The sequence below is a fragment of the Agelaius tricolor genome, unplaced genomic scaffold, assembly GCF_023055355.1.
Source record: "Agelaius tricolor isolate 1412-34295 unplaced genomic scaffold, bAgeTri1.0.p SCAF_12, whole genome shotgun sequence".
NCBI classification, from domain to species: domain Eukaryota; kingdom Metazoa; phylum Chordata; class Aves; order Passeriformes; family Icteridae; genus Agelaius; species Agelaius tricolor.
Genome location: NW_027269272.1, coordinates 17,890,980 through 17,917,723, shown reverse-complemented (window position 1 = coordinate 17,917,723; position 26,744 = coordinate 17,890,980). Strand labels below are relative to the sequence as shown.

Below are 26,744 nucleotides of genomic sequence, written 5' to 3'. Positions count from 1 at the left end.
GGGGACCGGGGGCCGAATGGCTACGCCCCATCCCCGCGGCCACTCCCGCCGTCCCGTCCCGCCGCCTCGCACCCCGTGCAGTGTAACGAGGGGAGTGGGCGCACCTGGCACCGGTCGGGACGCACACTCACCCGGGACCTGACACTACCCGCGTCCCACAGCCACCTAGGGACCGGCACCAGCGACACCCGCACCCATTCGGTGCTTGGCACCACCGGGACCCAGCCTCGCTCAGAACTTGACATTGCCCCGGCGGGCACCCACCCGTGCTCCATCCAACCTTGGCCACATCCGTGAGGTACCCTCGTGCACCAGCACCTTCCCGGGACATGCACACACCCAGGGTCTGCTCTGACGTGGGACTTGCACCCATCCAGCACCCATCCCTCTCCCGGGCAGGAGCTGCACCTGCCCAGACCCCCCCCCCCCCCCCAGCACCTCACACCCACAAGGGACATGGTCCCCACCCTGCACCCCGCAGGATGCAGCACCTTACCCCGACCCTGCATCCACCCCACTCCCTTTGGTAGTCAGCACCCCACTCCCACCCAGACACAGCCTCCCCTGTCTACCCAGCTGGGACACAGCAGGATTCAGACACTGTCAGTTTTGGAAACAGGGCAGGGCTTTCCTCTTCGCTGAAAATACTTTTCATGTGGGTTCTGTCCCCACCTCCCTGACTGCTTTTAACCCCACTGTCAGCTCTGGAGCAGCACCAAATGATGGCAGAGCCCAGCAGATGTGGCAGGGTAGCTGAAAGTTGGGAGCTGCCAGCCAAGACCCCCCAGGAGGGCAGACCCAGCTGGGGACAGGCCACGCTGGGCTCAGGGGGAGTTGCCCACTCTGAGCCCGTGGCTGTGCCGGGCACACACACAGGGAGGGCACAGCTGGATGCTGCAGCCACGGAGCACCCACGGCACCCCACAACTCTGCGTCCATGCCCTGCATGTTGGGATCTGCGCTGTGCACAGCCTCCGTGGGCCACAGGCACACCGGCAAATCCAAGGGCGGCGACGAGGAGAGCCCCAAATCCTGGGATTTCCGTGTGGAATTTTAGGGATAAAACGTGGACTTTTTTTGGGATTTAGTGTGTATTTGAGGGACTCCAGGTGGAATTTCAGGAATTCCTTGTGGATTTCAGGGAATTCCACTCCTTGGGAACAACACAGGTGGGGAAACCCCTCCCAAAACAAACCCTGGAAAATTAAAATTTAACAGGAAAATTCAGGGACAAAAAATTCCGGGAAATTTTGGGAAGCCTTGCCCCACCCCCTCTGGATCCGCTGGAATTCCCAGAGGGATGTGGGACGTTCCCAATCCCATTTCATTCCCGTTTCCATTCCAGGTTTACCTCAAGGCTCACGCCGACCACGAGGAGGAGCCGGTGACACAACTCAGGAGCGAAGTCCGGCACATCCAGGAGGTGAGATTCCCAGAATTCCACAAAATTCCCTGAAAATTCTGCAAAATTCCTACAAATTCCTGTAAAATTCCCTGATTTTCTCACAAAAGTCCCTGAGTTTACATGAAGTTCCCAAAAAATCCTCCCAAAATTCTCCAAATCTCAGCCCAAATTCTCCCCAAAACTCCCAAAAAATTCCCCTCAAAATTTCCCCAAAATGACCCTGAAAGTTCCACAGATTCCACCCAAATTCACTCAAAATTCCACAAAAATGTCTCCAAATTCCCCTGAAATTCCCACAAAATTCCTCCAAATTTTCCCTGAATTATCCCAAAATTCCCCAAAAGTTCCCCAGATTTCCAATTTTTATTTTCATTTATTTTCCTTTCATTGGATTTTAGCCCATTTTTACTTGGACTGTTTAACCTTTTCCACCCCCTCCCAATTCCCTGAAAATTCCCCCATCCCAAGAAAACCCCAACTTTTCCCCTTTTTTTTTTTCCAGGCTGGGAGTGCCCTCCAAAAACTCCGTGAAGATTTGAGCACCAAACTCCAGACCCAGACGGAATTTCTGGAATTCTGGGATTTTCGGGAATTCCAGGAGAGCTCTGAGGTAAAAAATTAGGGAATTACTGAACAAAAAAAAAGTGGAATTTTCCCCTGGAGAAACCATTCCAGAGGGATTTTGGGTGGAAAAAAGGGGATAATCCAAATTTTTCCGGTGGGAAAATGGGAAATTCCCATTTTTTTCAGGGAAAAAGGGAGGAATTCCCATTTTTGGGGTGGTGAAAGGGAAAATTTCCAATTTTTGGTAGGGAAAACAGGAAAATACTGGTTTTGGGTGAAAAATGTGAAATTTGGGATTTTCTGGAGGGATTTCACAGCTCCCAGGGATGATCCTGGAATTTTGGAGTTGCTATTTTGTCAAAATTCCCAAATTTTGCTCCAAATTGGGAAGTAGGAGCAGGTCCTGGAAATAAAAAAAAAGGGGGGGAAATGGGGATAAATCCATAGAAATTTAGGAATAAATGGATTTAAATTGGGAATTCATCAATTGAAATTTGGGAAAAGGGAATTGGGGAATTAGAAAAATTTGGGATAAATCCCAATTTTCCCCCTTTTTTTCCCCGGATTCCAGGTGGTGCTGGAGAAGCAGAACCAGAGCTGCTCCTGCCAGGGAAATTCCCAGGATAATCCGTTAGGGAACAGAAAAAAATTCTGGAATTTTCCAGGACAGGATTTGGGTCGGGGTGAAAACGTTTAAGAAATCCGTTTTCCACCCAAAAACAGGGAATAGTTGCGGTTAATTTGGGAATATTTGGTGTTTTCCACCAAATTTTGAGTCCTGAAATTCCAAGTTTTAATTGGGATTTGGGAGGTTCGGGTTTTAGCCAAAAATCCCAAATTTTGTGAATTTTTGAGCTCTTGGAAAATTAAAAATTTGGGATTCTTGACCTCTGGGAAAACTCAAAAACGTGGGAATTTTTGACATCTTGGAAACACCAAGTTTGGGGAATTTTTGAGCTCTTGGAAAACACAAAATTTGGGAGTTTTGGGATGTATGGGGGACACTGGGGCCTTTTGGGGCCGTTCCCGCAGGAGGACCCCAAGGCCCTGCGGCTCCTGTGGAGGCTCCAGGAGGCGGAAAAGTGGCACCAGCTGGAGCGGAGCAGCCTCGAGGTGAGCCTGGAATTCCCAAAAACCCGGAATTTCACCCAAATTCAGCAATCTTGGAGGAGAATTTTTCCCAAATTCTGGAATTTTAGGGGCTGGGAATGTCGGGATCGGGGTTGGGTTCCTTGTGGGGGTGGCTGGGGAACTGGGAATGGGGGAAAAGCAGGAAAAAGGTGAGAAAAGCAGGAAAAAGGGAGGAAAAGGTGGTGAAAAGGATGGGAGGGAATTAGGATCTAGAAAGTCCCACAAGACCAAAAAAAAAAAGCTGGAAAAAACCCCAAATTCCCAACCTGAGCCTGACCATTTCTGCCAGGATTTGGGAAATTCCTGGGAAATTCCCAATCCAACAGTGATATTGAGGATTTTGAGATGGAAAATTCCCCCAATCCTCATTTTTCCTGGGACAAACCTTCCCAAATAACTCAGGAGCTCCCCAGTCACATTCCTACGCTCCAAATTACCCCAAATCCCAGAAATTCCCATTCCGGGCACAGACGGACCATTCCAAGGCAGCTCTCCAGGGTTGGAAAATCCTTTCCAGATCCCAATTTTTTCTTTTTTTTTTTTTTTTTTCCCAGAATCTGGAGATGCATGACCAGATTGAACACCTGATCGAGAAACAAGTGAGAGCCGGGGCAGGAGCAGCGCCCGCGCGCGCTCCAAGTCAGAATACGTCAGCAGGTGCAGCGGGAATTCAGGGATCAGGGTCAGGAATTCTGGGATCTGGGTTGGGAATGGTGGGACTCAGGTTGGGAACTCCAGGATCTCTTCTGGATTTGGGGATTCTCCTTGCATTAGGCAATGAACTTTTGGATTTGGGGCTGCAGCTTTGGAAGTGCCGTCTGGATTTTGGGGATTTTCTTCTGGATTTTGGGGATTCTCTTTGGGATTTAGGGACCAACTTTTGGAATTTTGTGATGCTCTTCCAGATTCGGGTATAATTGAAATCTCCCATAATTTTTCCATGTCTGCAGCAGATCCCAAATCCCTCCCACAGGAATTTTTAGGAATCCCGATCTCCCCAAAACCCTTTTCCCTGTTTTTTCCGTTTTTTTCCTACTGAAAATTCCTTTTTTTTTTTTCCCCCTTTTCCCAGCAAATGCGTCCCATGCCCGAAGCCACTGCCCCTGATCCGAGTGGTGGAAACCTGAATTTTGGGGTCTGGGCCCAGCCGGATCCTTCCCCTTCAGAATGACCAGAATTTCCAGCTGAACTCAGAGCCCTTCCCGAGGGAAGAGGTTTGGGATCACCCTGGGCACGATTCCAGGTCAGAATCGGGAATTTTTCCCCTTTTCCCAGCGATTTTCTGGCTCTTGCCATTCCCGTGTGGATTCCAGAGGTTTTTCCCAACTGGATTCCAGATTTCACCTTTTTTGGGGGGGAATTTCCAAATCAAAATCTTGGATTCTGCTTTTTTCCTGAAGGAAGATTCCAAAAAGCTGGGAGCCACCACATCGTCGACCTCCAACACCACCCTTGGACTTGGAAAATGCTCTCCCAACCCTAAAAATTCCATGTCTTTCCTGCTGAATCCTGTTTTTCCCACGTAATTCCCTGCTTTTCCCGCAAAATTCCATGCTATCCCCCCAAATGATTATTGTTGAAATTCCCACAATTTTGGGATTTTATTCCCTGTATTTATTTCTGTAAATTATCGGAGTCTCCAGGTGAGGTGGGGCACAGGCCGGAATTCTTGGGAATTTTGGCCCAGGACTGCCCCAATCCCATGTTTGACCCCAGAGGCTCCAACCAGGATCCCTTGGGATTCCCTTGGAATTTTTAAATTCCTGGTTTTCGTATTAAAGATAAAAAATTCTGTCTGCTTTAAATCCCAGAAGTTGTGGTTGCTTGGAAAAGACTGGGAATTTTGGGGGGAAGGTGGGGGCTTTTTACTGGGTTTTTTGGCTTTTTTGATTTTTCCGTGTCCTGATTCCATGGGAAGGGTGAAACTTTGGGATTGGGATTTTCCCAGTTTTCAAAACCAGCGTGGGGTTCAGGTTGGGATTTTGGGGATTTTTCCAGGGCATTTCTTTTTGGCTTTTGGGGTTTTTGCGGGTCCTGATTCCATAGGAATGGGGTAACTTTGGGATTGGGATTAGGGTTTTCTGGGTTCCCAAAACCTGGGGCACTTGGGGTGGGATTTGAGGGGTCTCGGATTCACCTCCAGATCCCAAGAATTCCTCTTCAAAAGGTCTGGAGCCCCAGGATCCATGGATTTACGGGGAGTGGGGCCTGGGGACACCCAAGACTCTCAGGAATGACCAAGAGGGGACCCCCAGGACAACTGGGAATGGTCAAAGGATTACTGGAAATGACCAAGAGAGGAAAAGATGAAAAAAGGAGAGAGAAATGAAAATAAAAAGAAAAATACAGAAGAAAAAAAGAGAAAAAGAGAGGGGATAAATGAAAGAGAGAGAGAAAGAGAAAAAGAGAAAAAGAAAGGGAAAAAGACAGGAAAAATGAGAGAGATGAAAAATGAGGAAGTTACAGAAAAGGAAAAAAAAAAGGAAAAAGGGAATTTTGGGGGTGATTTTAGGGAGGAATTGGGTGATTTTGGGAATTTCTTTGGGGATTTTTGGGTCCCCCTGGGCCCCCCAGGGATTCCAGGACCTTTAAGGGGATTTAGGGTGATTTTAGGGGATTTAGGGGTGATCTGGGGTGATTTGGGGCAGATTTTCAGGGGATTTTGGGTCATTTTTTAACCCACTTTTAACCCATTTTTATCCCTATTTTAACTCCTTTTACTCCCTATTTTTATCCCTACACATTTGCCCAATTTCCCCTTTTTATCCCTATTTTTACTCCTTTGAAACCATATTTTAACCCATTTTATCCCAAGTTTTAACCCTTTAACCCCATTTTTATCCAAATCCCCAGCTGGGTTTGCTTTTTTCCCCCCCCGGCTGGGTTTTTTTTTCCTCGGACCCGGTCAGTCTGCGAGGCGAGTTCATCACCAAAGTTTGGGTGCAGACCGGCCAGGGACCGGGGTTTTCGTCAGGCAGGAGGATTTTTTTAGAGGCTCCAGGAACCACGTTCCCGAGGACCAATGATTGCTGGGGTGTAATTTAGCAGTTGTGATGGGAGGGATGGTGAGTTCGTGTGTAATCTGAAGGGGTTGTTAATGGTAGATGGGTGTTGTTTTCTGTGTGCTTTTGTTGTTTTGGGTTTCCTGTAACAATAAATCCACATGTAATGAAAATAGAAAAAGGTTATCATCTTGTGTTAATATGTGTTTTGTGTTGTATTGCTCTGTATTGCTCTGTATTGCAGGGTGAGCACAGGGTGAACTCTCCTCCTTGCTGTGACACCTGGGCTGGCAGGGATGACACAGTGACCTCGGCCAGCCCATGCTGCCTGTGCCATCACCTGGCACTGATGTGTTGGATGAAAATCCTTTTGCTGGGATTTTTGTCCTGAGAAGCCTCAGAACAGAAATGGAACCAATAACGATCTGCTGGCTGTGGAGTGTGGGCTGGAGGTGGTTAAGGCAACAGGGGCATCTTGGATTGGTCTCCTGTGCATTGTTTCTACTTGATGACCAATCATGGTCCAGCTGTGTCAGGGCTCTGAGCAGTCCCAGGTATTTATTATTCATTCCTTCCCATCTTTCTGATGTCTCCTTGCTCTTTTAGTATAGTTCTAATATCTCATTTTCTTTTAATATAATAGAGATCATAAAATAATATTTCAGCCTTGTGAAAGGTGGAGTCAAGATTCTTGTCTCTTCCCTTGTCCTGGGGACCCTCAAACACCACCACAATCAGCGGCCGAGTGGGTTTGTGCGAGCCTCTCAGTAACCCTGGGCCGGTCCCGAGTCGGCAGAGACCGGGGGGCAGCCCTGACACGGCCGAGAGCGGGGAGACCTCTCTGTGTGTGCCCCGAGGGTACTGAGGGCACCTGGGCTGGGGGGAGACACTCTCTGTGTGTGCCCCGAGGGTGCTGAGGGCACCTGGGCTGGGGGGAGACACTGTCTGTGCCCCGAGGGTGCTGAGGGCACCTGGGCTGGAGGGAGACACTCTCTGTGTGTGCCCCGAGGGTACTGAGGGCACCTGGGCTGGGGGGAGACACTCTCTGTGTGTGCCCCAAGGGTACTGAGGGCACCTGGGCTGGGGGGAGACACTCTCTGTGTGTGCCCCAAGGGTACTGAGGGCACCTGGGCTGGAGGGAGACACTCTCTGTGTGTGCCCCAAGGGTACTGAGGGCACCTGGGCTGGAGGGAGACACTCTCTGTGTGTGCCCCGAGGGTACTGAGGGCACCTGGGCTGGGGGGAGACACTCTCTGTGTGTGCCCCGAGGGTGCTGAGGGCACCTGGGCTGACAGTGGGGAGACACTCACTGTGTGTGCCCCGAGGGTGCTGAGAGCACCTGGGCTGGCAGGGAGACACTCTCTGTGTGTGCCCCGAGGGTGCTGAGGGCACCTGGGCTGGGGGGAGACACTCTCTGTGTGTGCCCCGAGGGTACTGAGGGCACCTGGGCTGGCAGGGAGACACTCTCTGTGCCCCGAGGGTGCTGAGGGCACCTGGGCTGGGGGGAGACACTCACTGTGTGTGCCCCGAGGGTGCTGAGGGCACCTGGGCTGGGCGCCTTTGCAGCAGGAGAGACACCAGAGACATCGGTAGAAGAGAAAGGGCCGACTCTTAGCAGGGGTTAATCCAAGGTTTTATTAGGATCCCAAAGGAGCTCCTGCACCTCAGGGGCCTCCTGCCGAGAGCCCCGGGAGATGTGCCAAGGTCACATTTAAAGGGAGGTGGAAACCGACAGTAGATAACATCCTACCAACCATTAAGTGACTCTAAGGGATGGGTACTGGGGGATGGACATTTAGGACAGGGTATGGGGCAAGGCCTGGGGGGCTGACCCCTGGCCTCTGGCTGATCACTCGACGAACTGGACAGAAACTTCTGCATGGAGGGGATGGGATCTGAGTGATTGACAGAGAGCCAGGGTGGGCATTTGGGGATGATCTCATCCCGGGAGAGGGATAACACAGTTAAAGGGAGGGGGGTACAGTTTGGGATAAACCATTTGGGAAAAATATGGGGATACAAAACAAAATTCCTTCAAAGTATTACAAAGTATAAAAATGAAAATGCAATACAGCAGGGTTGGGCAGCACCAAATAAAATAAAATGCTTTAAAAATAGAAAAATTAAAAAAAAAAAAAATTAAAAAACAAAATAAAAAGCTTTTTAAAAAGGAAAATTAAAAATAAAATCAAATAAAAAATAAAGTTAAAAAATAAAATAAAAAGCTTTAAAAATAGAAAAATTAAAAAAAATTAAAAAATAAAAAGCTTTAAAAATAGAAAAATTAAAAATAAAAATCGAATAAAAAAATTAAAAATAATATAAAAAGCTTTAAAAATCGAAAAATTCAAAATAAAAATAAAAATCAAAAATTAAAATTAAAAAATAAAATAAAAAGCTTTAAAAATCGAAAAATTAAAAATAAAAATTGAATTAAAAAATTAAAAAATAAAATAAAAAGCTTTAAAAATAGAAAATTTTTTTAAAAATTAAAAAATAAAAAGCTTTAAAAATAGAAAAATTAAAAATAAAAATTAAATAAATAAAATTTTAAAAAGAAAATAAAAAGCTTTAAAAAGAGAAAAATTAAAAATAAAAATTAAATAAAAAAATATTAAAAAATAAAATAAAAAGCTTTAAAAATAGAAAAATTAAAATAAAAATTAAATTAAAATTAAATTAAAAACCAAATTAAAAAGCTTTAAAGATAGAAAAATTGAAAATAAAAATTGAATAAAAAATAAAACTAAAAAAACAAAATAAAAAGCTTTAAAGATAGAAAAATTTAAAATAAAAATAAAATAAAAATCACATTAAAACAAAAGCTTTAAAAATAGAAAAATTTAAAAAGTCAAATAAAAAAATTAAAAAAAATAAAAAGCTTAGAAATAGAAAAATTAAAAATAAAAACCAAATAAAAAAGAAAATTTAAAAAAACAAATTAAAAACCTTTAAAGATAGAAAAATTAAAAATAAAAATCGAATAAAAAATGAAATTAAAAAAACAAAATAAAAAGGTTTAAAGAGAGAAAAATTAAAAATAAAAATAAAAATTAAAGTTAAAAAATAAAATTAAAAGCTTTAAAAATAAAAAAATTCAAAATAAAATTGAATAAAAAACAAAATTAAAAAATAAAAAGCCTCAAAAATACAAAAATTAAAATTAAAATTCGAATAAAAATAAAATTAGAAAAACAAAATAAAAAGCTTAAAAAACTAAAAATAAAAATCGAATAAAAATATAAATAAAAATAATATAAAAAGCTTGAAAAATAGAAAAATTCAAAATAAAAATTGAATTAAAAAAATTTAAAATCTTTAAAAATAGGAAAAAATTAAAATAAAAATCGAATAAAAAATTAAAAATCATATAAAAAGCTTTAAAAATCGAAAAATTAAAAATAAAAATAAAAATAAAAAATTAAAATTAAAAAATAAAATAAAAAGCTTTAGAAATCGAAAAATTAAAAATAAAAATTGAATTAAAAAATTAAAACATAAAATAAAAAGCCTCAAAAATAGAAAAATTAAAAATAAAAATCGAAAAAATACAATAAAAAGCTTTAAAGATAGAACAATTAAAATTAAAATTCGAATAAAAAATAAAATTAAAAAAACAAACTAAAAACCTTTAAAAATAAAAAAATTCAAAAAAAAAATCGAATAAAAAATAAAATTTAAAAAAAACAAAATAAAAAGCTTTAAAAATAGAAAAATAAAAAATAAAAATCGAATAAAAAATAAAATTAGAAAATCAAAATAAAAAGCTTAAAAAAATTTAAAATAAAAATCAGTTAAAAAAAAATAAAAAGCTTTAAAAATAGAAAAATTTAAAATAAAAATGAAATAAAAAATAAAATTAAAAATAATATCAAAAGCTTTAATAATCAAAAAATTAAAAATAAAAATCGGATTAAAAAAATTAAAATCTTTAAAAAAGGAAAAACTAAAAATAAAGATCAAAAAATAAAATTAAAAAAACAAACTAAAAAGCTTTAAAAATAGAAAAATTAAAAATAAAAATAAAAAATAAAATTAAAAAATAAAATCAAAAGCCTCAAAAATAGAAAAATTAAATTTAAAATTCGAATTAAAAAAATTTAGAAAAACAAAATAAAAAGCTTAAAAAAATTAAAAATAGAATAAAAATAAAATTAAAAATAAAATAAAAAGCATTAAAAATAGAAAAATTCAAAATAAAAATGAAATTAAAAAAATTAAAAAAACAAAATAAAAAAGCTTTAAAAATAGAAAACTTCAAAGTAAAAATCGAAAACAACAAAATAAAAAGTTTTAAAGATAGAAAAATTAAAATTAAAATTCGAAAGAAAAATAAAATTAGAAAATCAAAATAAAAAGATTAAAAAAATTGAAAATAAAAATCTAAATAAAAAAATAAAAAGCTTTAAAAATAGAAAAATTAAAAATAAAAATCGAATTAAAAAATTAAAAAATTAAATAAAAAGCCTCAAAAAGAGAAAAATTAAAAATAAAAATCAAATTATAAAATTAAAAAATGAAATAAAAAGCCTCAAAAAGAGAAAAATTAAAAATAAAAATCAAATTATAAAATTAAAAAATGAAATAAAAAGCCTCAAAAATAGAAAAATTAAAAATAAAAATCAAATTAAAAAATTAAAAAATTAAATAAGCCTCAAAAATAGAAAAATTAAAAATAAAAATAAAATAAAAAATAAAAATAAAATTAAAAATAAAATTTAAAAAAAAAATAAAAAGCTTTAAATATAGAAAAATTAAGAATAAAATTTAAAAAAAGAAAATTAAAAAATAAAATTAATTAAAAATAAATGAAAAACTAAATAAAAACCGTAAAGTGCTGTAATGTACCATAAAGGTTGCATAAAGTTAGTGCCGTAAAGCGCGACTGTCGCAAAACTGCCGTAAAGCGCGACGGTCGTAAAGGTGCCGTAAAGCGCGACTGTCGCAAAACTGCCGTAAAGCATAACTGTCGTAAAAGGTGCCGTAAAGCGCGAGTGTCGTAAAAGGTGCCGTAAAGCATAACTGTCGTAAAAGGTGCCGTAAAGCGCGACTGTCGTAAAAGGTGCCGTAAAGCGCGACTGTCGCAAAACTGCCGTAAAGCGCGACTGTCGTAAAAGGTGCCGTAAAGCGCGACTGTCGCAAAACTGCCGTAAAGCGCGACTGTCGTAAAAGGTGCCGTAAAGCGCGACTGTCGTAAAAGGTGCCGTAAAGTATAACTGTCGTAAAAGGTGCCGTAAAGCATAACTGTCGTAAAAGGTGCCGTAAAGCGCGACTGTCGAAAAGGTGCCGTAAAGCGCGACTGTCGCAAAACTGCCGTAAAGCATAACTGTCGTAAAAGGTGCCGTAAAGTATAAGTGTCGTAAAAGGTGCCGTAAAGCGCGACTGTCGTAAAACTGCCGTAAAGCGCGACTGTCGCAAAACTGCCGTAAAGCGCGACTGTCGTAAAAGGTGCCGTAAAGTATAGCTGTCGTAAAAGGTGCCGTAAAGCGCGACTGTCGTAAAAGGTGCCGTAAAGCGCGACTGTCGCAAAACTGCCGTAAAGCATAACTGTCGTAAAAGGTGCCGTAAAGCGCGACTGTCGTAAAAGGTGCCGTAAAACATAACTGTCGCAAAAGGTGCCGTAAAGCGCGACTGTCGTGAAAGGTGCCGTAAAGCGCGACTGTCGCAAAACTGCCGTAAAGCGCGACTGTCGTAAAAGGTGCCGTAAAGCGCGACTGTCGTAAAAGGTGCCGTAAAACATAACTGTCGCAAAAGGTGCCGTAAAGCGCGACTGTCGTGAAAGGTGCCGTAAAGCGCGACTGTCGCAAAACTGCCGTAAAGCGCGACTGTCGTAAAAGGTGCCGTAAAGTATAAGTGTCGTAAAAGGTGCCGTAAAGCGCGACTGTCGTAAAACTGCCGTAAAGCATAACTGTCGTAAAAGGTGCCGTAAAGCGCGACTGTCGTAAAAGTGCCGTAAATCGCGACTGTCGTAAAAGGTGCCGTAAAGCGCGACTGTCGCAAAACTGCCATAAAGCGCGACTGTCGTAAAAGGTGCCGTAAAGTATAACTGTCGTAAAAGGTGCCGTAAAGCGCGACTGTCGTAAAAGGTGCCGTAAAGCGCGACTGTCGCAAAACTGCCGTAAAGCATAACTGTCGTAAAAGGTGCCGTAAAGCGCGACTGTCGTAAAAGGTGCCGTAAAACATAACTGTCGCAAAAGGTGCCGTAAAGCGCGACTGTCGCAAAACTGCCGCCCACCGCTCCGGGCATCCCCGCCTTTGTCATCGCGTCGGTCCGGGCTGTCCCGGCTACCGCGGGCCCCGCCCCTCAATCCCGCCCACCGGCGTCACCGCGACTCCTCCCCCTCCTGCCCCCGCTGATTCCGCCGCTTCCCCCCCCCCGCTACCCGCGAGTGCGGCCGCTCCTGCCCCCCCCCCACGCCGACACAGCGGGCCCGGTGGTGGCCGAAGTCCCGCCGCTGCTGCGTCTTTGCAGTTCCCTGCGGCTCCCGGCTCTGCGCCGCCGCGCGCCTCTGCCGCGGCCGCGCCGCCGCGCGCCTCTGCCGCGGCCGCGCCCGTCCGCCGCGGCCGCGCGCCTCTGCCGCGGCCGCGCCCGTCCGCCGCGGCCGCCTCTGCCGCGGCCGCGCCGCCGCGCGCCTCTGCCGCGGCCGCCTCTGCCGCGGCCGCGCCGCCGCGCGCCTCTGCCGCGGCCGCGCCGCCGCGCGCCTCTGCCGCGGCCGCGCCGCCGCGCGCCTCTGCCGCGGCCGCGCCGCCGCGCGCCTCTGCCGCGGCCGCGCCGCCGCGCGCCTCTGCCGCGGCCGCGCCGCCGCGCGCCTCTGCCGCGGCCGCGCCGCCGCGCGCCTCTGCCGCGGCCGCGCCGCCGCGCGCCTCTGCCGCGGCCGCGCCGCCGCGCGCCTCTGCCGCGGCCGCGCCGCCGCGCGCCTCTGCCGCGGCCGCGCCGCCGCGCGCCTCTGCCGCGGCCGCGCCGCCGCGCGCCTCTGCCGCGGCCGCGCCGCCGCGCGCCTCTGCCGCGGCCGCGCCGCCGCGCGCCTCTGCCGCGGCCGCGCCGTGTCCCCAGCGCCCCCTATGCCCAGCCACCCCGTGCCGGCGCCGCCGCGTCCGCACCGGTGGCTGCAGCCTCTGCCGGTCCTGCCGCGGCTCCAGCGCAGCCTCCCGCCAGCGCCGCCCCTGCCCGCCGGGCCAGCAGCCACCCCGGCCCCCGGCGGCTGCACGCCGCGCTCCAGCCGTGCATGGCCTCCCCGCAGCACCTCCCGCCGCCTCCACGCCGCCCCTCCCGCCACCCCGGGATCATCTCCCGCTGACGAGGCCGCCCCGCCGCCGCCCGTGGACGCTTCCCCGCTCCCGCCGCCGCCGCTGCATGACGGGCCGAGCCGTCCCTTCCTCCCCGCATCCTCCCACTTCAGAGCTGCTGGACGGCGCGGCTTCGCCGCCTCCTGCAACCACGGACGTCCCGGCGTTCCTCTCCACGGCCGCAGCTCCGCACCCCCCAGCCCGCCCGCTACAACTCCCGCACCAGCGATATCACTCCGCGCCGCCGCCACCCCCCCCCCCCCCCCCCGCTGCTTTTGGCCGCAGCTCTGGTGCAGCCCGGTCCCGGTTCCGAGCCGCTGCCTGCCGCTGTCCAGCCACAGCCGGCATCCCTGTGCCCTGGCACGCCGCTTCCGCCGCCACCGGGTCTGTACACGGCACCACAGCATTCACACTTCTGCTCTCTTCTAGCACCAAGATGTCATCACTTCACATTTTAACATCTCAGAGTTTGCTAACCACCTCCCTACTGCAACTTCTCTCTTTCTTCTCTTCTTACCTGGTCTTTTTGGTCTTTTTTTTTTTTTTTGATTCAACACACCTCAGACGGTAGAGGTGAACCTAACTAATTTACTTCCAAAAGTAAGCTTACAACTTTCTTTTAGTAGGATTGCAGTAGCTGTTATAACTTAAATATCTACTGGCTAGCTGTGGCTTACTGAGTCTAACATCTTTGATAGATAAGCTACTAGATATTTTTTTACTCTTCCTTAATCTTGAATTAAAATTTTATGAGCTACTCCATTTTCTGTATTTATGTATAAATGATAAAGGATTTTTCTAACAAAGGTTAGAAAAATCCTTTAAAGCTGGTACTTAGGCTAGTTTTAACCTAACTCTTTTAATTTAACAATATATTCTTTGGTCTGTTTTATATCATCTCCTTCTGTCAATTTTTTTCATACACAAATTTTGCTACTTGTGCGTACCCCTCAATCTATAATATTTCAATAATCTAGGTAATTTTCTGATCTCTCTCTTGGAAGAGGGAGGGAGAATGAATAAAATTCTTGCAATTTTCTCATGGTTGGTTTTCTAGCTACTTATTTATTAAGTGTCTAAGATATTTTAGCACTGGGTAGTGAGTCTGAGTTCTTTTATTAACCTCCCTTAAATCTTGTACTAGTCTATAACTCCCATCAGACTTTACTGGGGGAATAGGGATATTATGAGGAGACGCACAAGGTTCTAATGCCCCATCCTTTATTAGTCCTTCTATTACTGGCTTCAAACCTTCCCGTCCTTCTAAAGATACAGGATACTGACGTACACGTATGGGACAATCTTCTCTCTCAGTTGTAACCCTTATGGGGTCGATATTTAATCCTCCCCTATTTCCTTCTCCAGCCCAAACTTCTTTGTAGTTTTTTTTTTTTTCTTCATCCTCTTGGCCTAATTTTAAAACTCTAGCTGTCATTTTCCCATTTTCTGATATAACTCCTATTCTTAATTGCACTTGTAAGACTCTTCTCATTAAATTGCTACCTGCCCCTGGGACCAATAAGACATCTCCCATCCAAATTTTAGTTTCTTCCCTCAATTACTACATCTTTAATGGCCAGAAATGTAAAACTTTCTCTTTTTGCCTCTGTTACTTTCACTATATGTTTGCTCACACTATAACTTTTTTGAATATTTAACAGGCAGGTTCTCTCTGCCCCTGTGTCTATTACAAATTCCAATTCTTCTTCTGGGGGACCCACTTTTAAAGTTATCACAGGCTCCAGATGGTATTTGTCCCCCCAAAAAAATTAGAGCTTATGACCTCTCTATTCCTCCTCTGTGCCCATCTCTTTAAAGATTTTCAGATCTTCTGCTTACTTAGGACCATTTTCCTATTTCTCTTAAGTTTGTTGATCTATTTAGTTGAAGTTTCTTCTTTCCCCTCTAAAAGCTGTCCCTTAAAAACCTTTTTTTTTTTTTTTGCATTTCACCTTTGATAAGCTGTCTCATTTATTCCTTTGATTATGTAATTACGATAATTATTTATGTGTTTACTCCCCTCCTCATTATTTTTACCCCACTCAGGAGGTACAGTTGGCATTTTGTCTTCCCCTTTTGCCAAGGGGCAGCATCTGAGCAGGCCAGGCAGCATGTGGGGTTCCAGGAGAGGGCTTTCAACTTTCCCCTTTTACTGTGTCAGTCCCTCCCCAGAGCCCCCAGACCCTCCACAGCACTCCCAGAAGGGAGAGGGGTTATTAGGAGAAAAAGGGTTTAGAAAAAAGAGAAAAAGCTTCCTTTTCCTTTAATTTTTGTGTTCAAACTGGGAGGGACTCTGCTTCCCCTTCAATTTTAATGGTCTCAGTTGAAAGAATCCCTGCCTTTTCTATGCTGTTAGGGGTGTTAATTGACAGGGAGTCCTCATTTTCTATTATTTTCCAGTTTAAGTAGAAGGGGAAAATATTGACAATGTTTCTTATGGGTTTGAATTAAGGGTAGCCAGCCCCTTTTTGTTGTCCTGAGGCCTAAATTGAGGGAGAAGCCCAGCTATCCCTCCATAAGAGTTTGAACTGAGGGAAAAATCCCTCTTTTTTCATTACTGGAGAAATTTAAAATGAGGAAAACCCCTCTTTTCACAGTACTTAAGGAGAATAAATTAAAAGGCAGAAGCTATTTATTAGCCATTGTATTAGTTTCAGTAGAGGTAACTGCCCCATTTCCTCTGTTTAAGGGGTTCACTGGAAGGAAGCTCTGCCTTTTTCAGCATTTTAAGGGTTTAAAACTACATTTCAGGGCCCTTCTTTCTGTGCCGTAGCACCAAGTATCTCAGAGCAGGGTGAGCCTGGCATGCACTTAACCCATACACTGCCTAGGAAGCTTTTATTTTTCTTATTTTTACTTATAATGTAGATAGGCCTAATTAGAGGTCCCAAGGAGACTTAGACTATTCATATCATTAGCATTCTTCTCCACCCAGCTCAGTCACACGCAAAGTACTACTTAGTAGCCACTAAGGAATAATTATGTAAGGTAACAGCAAATTACCCAATTTATCTAGTTATGCTGCCTAAACAGAAAGTTTTATTTCTTACCAGTTTTCTGCCCTTTTACTCCAAGTAGTTGTTGCAAAAAAGAAAGCACTGTTATTTTTCTGAAGAGTTTTCTTTTACAACAAGCCCTTTACTCCCCTTGAATGAGTCAGAGGAGCCAAACTGCTGCAGCTGCTCTGAGGGCTTTTATACCCGGTGGGATCAGCCCCCTCCCTTTTCCTGGGTGCCATGGGAACGAGAGGCAGGCACCATCAGGGGTGTATTAACCCCAGCCTTTGCTCAGGGCCTTCATTCCCTCTCTGGGATGTGCTGTGATAAGAGATCTCCTCTCATTTCAGTGAAGAGGCTCTTTCAGCTTATCTCAGCTTGTTTTCAACAGGTGTTTCTGGGCATCTAAAGCAACAGAGGCTTTGAAGATACTGTGAAGAAAACAGCATGGAATATAGGGAGTATTTAAGTTCACAGTTTTGGGTTTTGTGTTTAGGGGTGGTAAAGTACATTTGTAATTTCTGGTTTTGTTCTTACTTTGTTTTGTATTTTATTTTAGGAGGAGTGCAGCTTCCAGAGACTCTAGGTTGTGTCAATTACACCACTTTTTTCAGCAGATTCATCGTGTCACAAGAGGGATCTGCCCAGTGTCAAAGATGATGTTCGAGATTGAGGCTTCAGGTGAGTTGAGGATTGTGACTAGGAGAGGGAGGGTGAGCAGGTATCCAGTTAGGAATTAATAATAATAATGGCCACAGCCTTGGAATCAGGATGAAGCTGGAGCCTGAAGGAGCCAGGCACACTCCGGAGAGGGCAAGTAGCTGACTTGCTGGGATTTGGCCCACATAACTCTGTACTCTGGTTTTGGTTTTCTTTATTGTAGCTGACCGAGAGGGTACCGGGCAATCACGGGGCCCTCTGAGGCAGACTCATTTCAGGTGCAATGTGGATCCTCATCACTGATCATCCAAAAGATAAGTCAGGGCCACGGCCTGGAGATGGGACAATGGGAGAGTAGTGGGTTGGCAGTTTCTGGGACAGATTTAAAAATTAGCAGAAGGAAAAATAATCTTCCCCAAGGGGTCTCTTAGGACAGCTAAAGGGAGAGGCTCTACTTTTGATGGCAGCTTTCAGGCGGGCAGCACAGAACAGTTCCAGTCCATGTTGTGTTGTCCAGTGTACCGTGTTACCTAGTGCGTCTTTGGGGGCCCTTTTGCCTTTTCCCCTCAAGGCCCTCACCACAAGCATAATGTGTTGTGTTTAACATCCCCCCATTTGTCAGGTTGTGTGTCATGGGTGTCTGCACATATTTGTGCCGGAGCTGCTCTGCCCTGCCACAGAGGCTGCTGCAATAGGACAAGTCCCAGGGACTTGCAGTTTGTGGGGTGTTGCCAGACTCCAGATGATATTCCTAGATAGACACAAGATGTTTGGAGCTGTGAGGTTATCCTGCAGCCCTCTGACTTTTGTCCTCACTTTCTTTCAGATGCAGAAGGATAAAATCCAGGGCATAATCCATCCACCCATCCCGGGTGAGGAGGTTCCCCCGAGCAGGTCAGTCACTGTCTCTGCAGGGGGAGTGTAAAGTGTGACTCTGTTACAGCTCTGTTTTTTTTCTTTTTAGGAGGTAAAGCTGGATATCAGCGGGCAAGGTGAGCATTGAGTAGTGTACAGAAGCAGTTGTTATTGCTCCAGTCTCACTTTCTGGTGCAACTCTAAGCATCTGTTCCTGTTTCTGCGCTTTAGGCAATCCACTCTGAGTATGCTGAGCCCCAGTCACCAACCGGCCGACGCACCGGGTGTGCTGCTCTCCCGAGCCCTGCAGAAGAATCACGGGACTAGGCAATGAAGCCTCTGCCTTTTCTATTTAAAGGTGTCACCAGGGTAGCCTTGGGCACTGGCTGAGGAGTTGTGGTGTGTCGGGGAAGTAGGGAGGAGGAGCAAGGGCTAAGAGCCCAGCCCACGCTCCCAGGCAAGGAGAAGAGGGCAGCACTAGTCTCCACATAGTTTATTTCCTTGACTCTCAGTAACAAAAACAAACTAGGGTTTTCCCCTCCCCTCCCAAACCACCTACCCACCCCCCAGCTTCCCCTTGGCTCAAACGTCGTAGTTGGGGTTCTTGCGTAGGATAACAAATCCCTCCAGGATGGGCGTCACAGGCACGTGCTCCTCTGTGGCCAGCTCTGCCCGCTCTCCGTGTGCCAGCAGCACTGGCGTTGTGTGAGTCTGGAAGCCAGTGATGGTTTTGGGCTTCCCTGCCTGGCCCACCACATCCACAGCCTGAGAGAGAGAGAGTGAGATCAATGCCAGGGACACAGAGGGACATCAGCACAGCTCCTCCCCAGCCCTGGCTGTCCCTTACCTGTCCTACCCGAACCGACACGGGCAGAGGCCGCAGCTCCTCATCGAAGGTGACCAGCATGCGGGGCTGCATGGCAGCAACAAGGCCATAGAGAATGTAGTGGGACTTGCCCAGGATAACTGGAGGGAAGACAGAAATAAAGAGACTGAGCAATGCCCATGCTGCAGGGCAGAGAGAACTGGGGGGACAGAGCCAGCAGCACTCACTGTTGCGCACATCCAGGAAGGACACGAGGACGGTCAGCAGTCCAGCCACAGCCACCTGGCTCATGAGCTGGCGATCGCTGTGGTATGGGCATAGGGTGAGTGTCCCCTTGCCCAGATGAGTCAGGCCCTGGTGTGGCAGAGAAAGTACATGAAAGAGTGATGGAGGAACCTGGGACTCCCAGCCCCACCCTCAGGAGAGGGTGACACCCCCAAGACACCACTCTCCTCCCACACCCAGGGCAGGGACCCCAAACTTCCCCTTCCACACACAAGCAGTGAGCACAGTATCATCACCTGGGCCAACCGCACCATGAAGAGGTTGTTGGGGTCTTTGGCATGGTACTGGGCCAGCTGCCGCAGCATTGCTGCCAGCCGGGCGTTGTTGGTACCTGGGGACAAGGAGGCACAGGCAGAGTAGTGTACAAGGCACGGGTCTCTCACCTTTCCCCCCAAACAAATCCCAAACCAGGCCATCCCCAGGCTTACCACTGCCCACCATGCCCATGGCAAAGATGGAGTTGTAGGAGACCTCGGGGTCAGCATCATGGGAGAACTTGCTGAGGGTATCGAGGATGTTGAGCCGGGGGTTGGAGACTGAGATAAGAGCCAATGCCAGGGGCACGGCACGGCGAAGGGTGGGCTCCCCGTACCGCAGCTGCACAGAGGGGAGGTGGGTGTTAGACTCAGACCACCAAGCGCAGCAAGGTCTACTGAGATGTGAGGCAATACCCAGTTTCTACTCTGAGGTCCCTTCCCAGCTCTGTGCTGTCCCCCTGGTGACACTCACCAGGTGGCCGAACGTGCGCAGGCCCATCTCCGCCCCGATCTCCTCGCCCATGGCAATGAGCGCGATCCCCAGCACCGCCACGCCCTGCAGGGGGGGGACACAGGCCCTGAGCACTGGGCAGGGAGCACCCAGCCCAACACCCAAGTTCTTAAGCCTCTGTGCCCACCCGAGGCCTAGGGGGAAGGGCCTTAGGAACCCTTCCAAAGCCAGTTCCTGCTCCAGGAACACAAACCCCAGCCCATATTTCCCCACCTGGTGAGCACCCATGTCAGCTGAGCTCTCTTTCTTCTCCTTCTCTTTCTTGTCCTTTTTGTCCTTGTCCTCCTCTTTCTCCTTGGAGTCAAAATGCTCACTGCAGATGTGCAGGAGCTGTTGCACCTTCAAGACATTCCCTGAGCCTGGGCAGAAAGTGGAGGGCCAGGATCAGCAGGCAGAGGACCCTGGACCTACTCCTGCCTCCCCTCACCTCAACCACAGCCCAACTCACCCGCATAAGCACAGATATCCACCAGCGTGTTGGCAAAGCTGCGGAACGGCTCCGACACCACCTCCAGCGCTGCCAAGATGGCCTCAATTGCCTCTCCCTTCCCTGTCAAGGAAGGCATAGTGGTTAAAGGACAGCATGAAGGGATGCTCCCACCCCATGAGCCACTGGCACTGCCCAGCCTTACCCAAGTGGTTCAAGCCCAGGCCAAGTGGCAGCCACCGGGCATAGGTGTCCTTCAGTTCTGTCTCTGATTTCTCCATGATGGTCTGGAGGATAGTTGAGGTGACATCCCCATTGCAAGAGCCCACTGATATCATCCCACAGGCCAGGGCAGTCACACCAGCCACCTAGGGATGGAGGAAAGAGCCATGTCATACACAGGGACAGCTCAAAGTAAGCTGGCCTATAGCACTAGGTACCCTTGGTCTCCACTTCCTATGAAAATCTAGGCTACTGGAAGACCTGATGGTTTCCTACCCTCCTAAATCCACTGCAATGCCATTGTGGCAGCAGCTCAGCTAAGGAAAATAGGGCCATGCTCTTCTGGCACAGCACAGTGCTGAGCAGGGACATGTGGCCTTGCTCTTGGAGCTCAAGATGGCTGCAGTCAGTGCCTGTATTCCCAGGAGCTCTGGGGCACTGGATGGGGAAGCAGGAATCACAGGCAAACCCTGCCTCATGCCCTACCTCCATGCTGGACTTGGAGTCTCCCATCACAGGCAGCAGCAAAGTCAGGACATCCTCGCGGTTGGAGCCTGCATAAGCCAGTCCCAGCCTGCAGAGAGTCCAGGGGGGTGTGAGGGAGGAGCTGCACCACCCTGTGCAGCACAGGGAGGCTGGGGCCAGGCCCTTACCCAAAAATGGCTCCAATCCTCATGGTGTTGCTGTTGTGGAGGACATAGTCAGACAGGAGGGCCAGGGCAGGGTCACACTCATTTTTCACTCCTGAGTTGACGATGCCACAGGCCAGGAGGGCTCCAGACTGCAAGGCAGAAGCACCATCACACACTAGCCACCAACACACAAAACTCCCTGCCAGCCAGTGACTGATGTCACCTCACACATCACACCCACTCCCCAGGACGGGCAAGTTGGTATGAAGTGGGCAATACCACTCTGGATCAAACTGAGATATCCAAAGCTCATAGCTCTGTGACAAGGAGAGCCCCACAGGTGCTTCAGGCAGTCCCCAAGAGACCAGCACCTCACTGTGAGCTGCTCAAAAGCCTGGGACACAGGGCATCCAACCCTTCTCTGTGCAGGAGCTGAGCTGCACAGGGGACCAAAGCAAGGACCATTCCTCAGCCAGCTGCACACTCAGCTCATGGCCCCACGCAGACACAGAGCCAGGATCTGTCACTGACCTTGATGTAATCCTCTGAGGAGTACAGGTACTTGTCGATCTGTGTGAGCCCCCCGTCCACGTCCCACAGCAGGATTGTGCCCAGCGAGGCTGCAGCACTCAGCATCCCTGTGGTTGCAGGGAAGAAAGGCCCTCATCAGGCCTCAAATGATGTGCCCAGTCTGGGGCTTGCAGTAGCCAGGGACATAGGCCAGCTCAGGCACCCCTACCCCAAAACGGACAGGGTGGTAACCCCAAGCCTAGAGGCACCTCCAGCCCTGCCCAGCCAACTAACTCACCATGATCCTTGTTCTTGTACAACCATTTATTGCCATCATCTGTCAGCAGCTTGTCCTGTCCAAAGGCAGCATTCACAAAGCCGTTCACAAAGGACGAGGCCAAATTCATCCGGGCTGAGTCCACTTGGGAACCACTTCCCCCAAACCCTGCGGAACAATGACACGATGAGGAAAGCAACAACAGAAGCCCTGCCAGCCCTCAACATGCAGCCATCCCACACTATAGGGGTATGAGGACCTGTCTCATCACCAGCAGGAAGGAGAAACCCAAATGCACAGGCCAGAGACCATGGGCAGGCCATCTGCCCACCTCAGATACACATCTGACCACACAGGCTCAGAAGTGCTTGGCAGCCTCAAGAACTCCACACAGGCAGGGACCATAAAAGCCATAACACAAGCTCTTACGGTTATTCTCCAGGTGGGTTTTGTAAATATCATCTGGCACTTTAGGCTCCATGATGTCCAGCTGCAAAGACAAGGGAGAAGGGGGTTACCTCCTGGCCAGCACATCCTACAATGGCAACCTCTCCAGGAGGTGTCTGGCCCAAATCATAGGGATGATGGATTTCTTCTCAAATCTTGCCACAGAGCCTGGCAGCCAGGGCAGCCACAGCTGGAGGTAGCCCAGGGTGCTTTACCCAGCTGAGATGCTCACCTCTCTGGCTAAGGCCAGGAAATTGCTGTTGAGCTGGACATTGGACATGATCTCTGTTAAGTCCTCGTACTCTTCCACATCCTCGTTCAGCTCCAGGAAGACCCCATGGCGACCCAGCATAAAGGCCATCTGCTTCTGGACAACTCTGTGCAGAGGGGAGCGGTTTCCTGAGTGCCCAGAACCCAGCAAGTCCCAGGACAAACACAGGTTCACCAAGCAGTGAGCCAACCTGCCCTGCCCAGGGCATACAGACATGACCCACTCCTGCCCATCCTCATTTCAGGGACAGGAGTCTCAATCCAAACCCTCAGACACCTCTAACAGTGACAGATCCAACCTATCTCTGCCCAGATGGGGAGCCTTGCCCCACCAGGATGAGCAAAGGCTGCAGAGGGCAGGGAACATCTCTGCTTACACATCTTTGCAGGAAGTGAAGATGTCTTCCACCAGCTCCACATCATTGAGCATCAGAGCCAGGCGCAGGGCTTCAGGGTAGCGATTGAATTTGCGGAAGATGCCCAGGGCACAGCGCAAGAGAGCCGAGTTCTCGGGCTCTGGGACGTAGCTCACACAGCTTAAGGAGGAGACAGACATGAGGGTGACAACCAGATCAGGCAACCTTGGCCCCACAGCGATCAGGCCCCAGCCAGCACCTCAGCCTGCCAAGCCCCCTCACCTAGTCAGGTAGAGGCACACTTTGGAGTAGGCATTGTCATCGATGTACTTCTCCAGCATGTCCATCTGCTCTATCTCCATGAGCAGGTCACAGGCCTCGTGCTCTGCGTTGTGGGCCATGTTGTAGGGGACGATCTCCTTGACCAGGGTGAGGAGCGTGTCCCTCTGAGCCTTGTCAGCTTCATCAATCTCCTGCCACTCCTTGGCCACCTCTCCTGCCAAGTGCCTGCAGAAACAAAGGGACATCACCACTACAAAAATCAGTTTCGCTGAGCCATGTGAACAGGGAGCAGCTGCTCCCAGTTAGCCAGGGCTGTGTGCTGTTTACGGAGGTTCTGCATTCTGCAGACCTTATAGGAGAAACGGGGTTAAGACCAGAGATTTCAGAGGCCACAGCAGCAAGACTTCTGCAGCCAGAAAACTATCATGAATAGAGCATGAAGTGACACATGTGCAGGTGTGATAGCAGCAGCTGAACACATGACCAGCTAGTCAAGACACATCCCAGTCAGGCCAGAGCTAAAGCACTCCAGGAAATTCCCCTGAGCCCTTATCCATCCCCTCTGGTCTCCCGCAGGCTTACCTGACATATTCATGCCCCCAGGATGCCAGCTCCTCTTGGGAGCCCACCAGCCGGTACTTGAGACACTCACGCTCCCCACTCATGGTCATGGCCAGGACAGAAATGATGTCTGCTGCAAAGCGCTGCAGAAAGAGTGCAGAGCTCCAGACACAGGCCAGGCACAGAGAACCAGGGGCAGCCAGGGACACAACACCCTCCCTGTGCCTGCAAACCACCACAGGTGGCAAAAGTACCGTCCTGACAAGTTATAATCCTCTGGAGCAAGTCACAGAGAGTGCTGTAAGATCCCAGGGTCCAGAGGGCTCTGTGATTGCCTGCCCCAGCACTGTCCCCTCAGTCACATGGGATGGTGGAGCCAAGAGTTTCTACCTTGTTCTCTCCTGGAGCCATGTTCTCATAGATCTCCTTCAGCTTGCCATAATGGGGCCGTAGGAACTTGAGGGGTTTGGGAACGGAGGTCATGGAGGTGGTGGAAGAGCGGATCTGCCTCCGCAGCTCCTCCAGGGCTGGGCGGTAAAGTGACGTGTCTTTCTCCTGCAGAGGGAAGCTGCCTGTCAGGGGCTGGTTCCTGAGCCACCACCTCACCAGCCCTCCCCAAACACAGCCATGGCTCTTAGCAGAACAGTCCCCCACCCTGGGCTGCCTCCTTCAGCCCAAGAGCTGGAGAAGGAGGGCACAGCAGGGTAGAAAGCTTCTCTCACATCAGGGACACAGAGGTCCCTTGGGCACAGGTCAGACAGGCAACAAGGCTGGGGGACAGATCACAGCAGGCAAGCAGGGGCCCACCCCACTCAAGGTAAAATCCCCCATTTCCACCACACGAGGAACAGCCATAAGCAAGAGACAGAGTCAAATCCTGACCAGGACGTCTTGCTGAGGGACACAGCACAGACTCACCCCCAGGCGCTCCACCAACATCTCCAGCTCATCCTGCAGCTGCTTGTCCTCCTCAGACTGCCGAAATGCACAGGAGAAAGCAGAGTTAAGGGTGCAGAGCACAGGAAGTCTCAGTGTGACAGAGGCAGGGATGTCACCCCAAGCCACAGGGGTACCAGGACAAAGTGATGCACTCGTTGCTCAGGGCACCACCCTGCCCCAGTGCTGTCAGGCTGAAGCAATGCTCACATTACTGAGGATACCTCTTCTAAGAAACCACCCATTCCTGGGGTGTGAGATGCACCTCCCCTATTACTCTGTGCTGTATGAAAACCACCCCACAGAGAGGAGCACGTCAGGTCACAGCCCAGCGGGGGCACCCCACTGACAGCAGCCCCTTCACCCACAGACTGTGTCCCCCAGCCCACGGGGACCCCCAGAGCCAAGGTCACTGCCATGCTGGGCAAAGCGGGGATCCCTCCATAGTGCCTCCATAGTGTCACACACACACCCCCTGGTTACATCACGGCTTCCCTCACCAACGCTCCTCTGAGGCCGCCGAGCCCCCCGCCCAGGAATGGGAGCCCTCAATGGCGTCACGCGGGCACCCCATGACGTGCCGGGGCCCCGCCGGGGGGAACCCCTCGCTGCCGTCACATGCCCGCGCTGGAGGGAGTCCCCGGAGGGATGCTGGCCGCCGCCGTGACGCGGGATGACGTCCCGTTCCCGGAGGGATGCCGGCCAGCCCCGTGACGCGGCATGACGTCCTGCCCCGCCGGTGACGCGGGCCCGAACGGGCCGTGACTCAGCTGCGGCCCGCGGCGCAGCGGCACTCACCAGCTCCTGCTCCTTCTCGGGCCCGGAGGGCGGGTCCCGGCGGTCCCGGCCCCAAGGCGGCGTGGGTTTCTCGTCGCCGCCCGCCCCGGGGCCGCCCTGCACCCGGCTCTGTCCGCCGCCACCGCCCGCGTCCATGTTCACCCGGCCGCGCTTCCGCCGCACCGCGCCTGCGCAACGCCGTGACGGCACCGCCGCGCGCCGGGGGCGGGGCCAAGGGCGGGGCGGCCCCACGTGCGGGGACGCCGGCACCGACACCGACAGTGAAACCGGTACCGGCACCAGTACCGGCACCGACACTGAAACCGGTACCGACACTGACACCGGCACTGACACTGAAACCGGTACCGACACTGACACTGAAACCGGTACCGACGCCGACACTGAAACAGGTACCGACACTGACACTGAAACCAGTACCGGCACCGACACTGAAACCGCTACCGACACCGACACTGACACTGAAACCGGTACCGGCACCAGTACCGGCACTGACACTGAAACCGGTACCGGCGCCGACACTGAAACCGACACTGACACCAGCACCGAAACTGAAACCGGCACCGACACTGACACTGAAACCGGTACCAGCACCGACAAGGACACCGGCACTGACGCTGAAACCAGTACCGACATTGACAATGACACCGACACCGATACTGACACGGACACTGACACGGGCATCGACACTGATGCCGACGCCGACACCGGCACTGGCACCAGCACTGACCCTGACGCCGGTACCGACAGTGACACACCAGTATTGACCAGCACTGGCACCAACAGTGGCACCGGCACTGACGCTGACACCGGCTGCTGCACTGGCAGCTGGGGACACGGGGCTCCACCACCCTGGCAGGGGCAACGCTGCCACCCGAGCTGGGCGAGTGAAGCAGCATTGCTGGCAGGCTTGCGGCGACCCCCACGTCACAGACACCCGTGGGCAGCCTGGTGCCCCAGTCCCTGTGTTCACACACACCCTCCGTGCTGTGTCCCCGGCTCCGCAGCTGGGCCAGGTGGCGCTGCCTTCACCCTGTCCCCCTGGCACCCCGGGGAGCGCTTCCACCCCCGGAACAGCAGCACCCCGGGCACCGGGCGGGTGACCTGCGGGGACGCCCTGTCACACAGGCGGTCACACAGCGCTGGGAACTATCGAGGCAGGATGTGAAGTTGGGCACAGCCCCGGCCTTCTCCTTGCTCACTGCCAAGGCTCTGAGCACGGCTGTGCGCCCCTGGTGCGCGTGCTGTGG

The 26,744-nt window shown here is 49.3% G+C and overlaps 2 protein-coding genes across 3 annotated transcripts; one reads left to right on the top strand and one right to left on the bottom strand.

The window, feature by feature from the left end:
* The first annotated feature begins 16 nt into the window (after positions 1-16).
* On the top strand, positions 17-6,777 carry LOC139594730 (tuftelin-like). The gene is made up of 7 exons (XM_071437086.1): positions 17-82; positions 170-298; positions 1,346-1,423; positions 1,908-2,015; positions 3,002-3,082; positions 3,655-3,699; positions 4,173-6,777. Exons 1-7 carry the CDS (start codon positions 17-19, stop codon positions 4,269-4,271), a joined length of 606 nt encoding a protein of 201 aa, XP_071293187.1. The 3' UTR covers positions 4,272-6,777.
* An 11,601-nt stretch (positions 6,778-18,378) lies between these two features.
* PSMD2 (proteasome 26S subunit ubiquitin receptor, non-ATPase 2) lies at positions 18,379-25,687 on the bottom strand. Of its 2 annotated transcripts, none has more exons than XM_071437924.1 (21): positions 25,498-25,687; positions 24,682-24,738; positions 24,154-24,318; positions 23,785-23,906; positions 23,203-23,427; positions 22,942-23,100; positions 22,527-22,671; positions 22,277-22,337; positions 21,869-22,015; positions 21,592-21,698; positions 21,082-21,209; positions 20,915-21,002; positions 20,412-20,574; positions 20,228-20,329; positions 19,993-20,138; positions 19,741-19,824; positions 19,440-19,608; positions 19,248-19,342; positions 18,954-19,080; positions 18,748-18,866; positions 18,379-18,665 (listed from the first exon to the last, which is right to left on the bottom strand). In XM_071437924.1, exons 1-21 carry the CDS (start codon positions 25,630-25,632, stop codon positions 18,483-18,485), a joined length of 2,727 nt encoding a protein of 908 aa, XP_071294025.1. In that variant the 5' UTR covers positions 25,633-25,687; the 3' UTR covers positions 18,379-18,482. The 2 variants fall into 2 exon arrangements, with proteins under 2 accessions (XP_071294025.1, XP_071294026.1); XM_071437925.1 differs by lacking the exon at positions 25,498-25,687 and adding an exon at positions 25,200-25,361.
* Between the last annotated feature and the right edge of the window lie 1,057 nt (positions 25,688-26,744).

What these genes read in the sequence shown, in the direction of transcription:
- LOC139594730 (XM_071437086.1), top strand. Translation starts at nt 17, where the DNA reads ATGGCTACGCCCCATCCCCGCGGCCACTCCCGCCGTCCCGTCCCGCCG. An exon ending in CGCCTCGCACCCCGTGCAGT is followed by an intron (nt 83 to 169) that starts GTAACGAGGGGA and finishes ACAGCCACCTAG; the next exon opens with GGACCGGCACCAGCGACACC. An exon ending in TGGAGCGGAGCAGCCTCGAG is followed by an intron (nt 3,083 to 3,654) that starts GTGAGCCTGGAA and finishes TTTTTTTCCCAG; the next exon opens with AATCTGGAGATGCATGACCA.
- PSMD2 (XM_071437924.1), bottom strand. Translation starts at nt 25,632, where the DNA reads ATGGACGCGGGCGGTGGCGGCGGACAGAGCCGGGTGCAGGGCGGCCCC. An exon ending in AACCCACCTGGAGAATAACC is followed by an intron (nt 22,016 to 22,276) that starts GTAAGAGCTTGT and finishes ATTGTTCCGCAG; the next exon opens with GGTTTGGGGGAAGTGGTTCC. An exon ending in CTGACATGGGTGCTCACCAG is followed by an intron (nt 19,825 to 19,992) that starts GTGGGGAAATAT and finishes CCCCCCCTGCAG; the next exon opens with GGCGTGGCGGTGCTGGGGAT.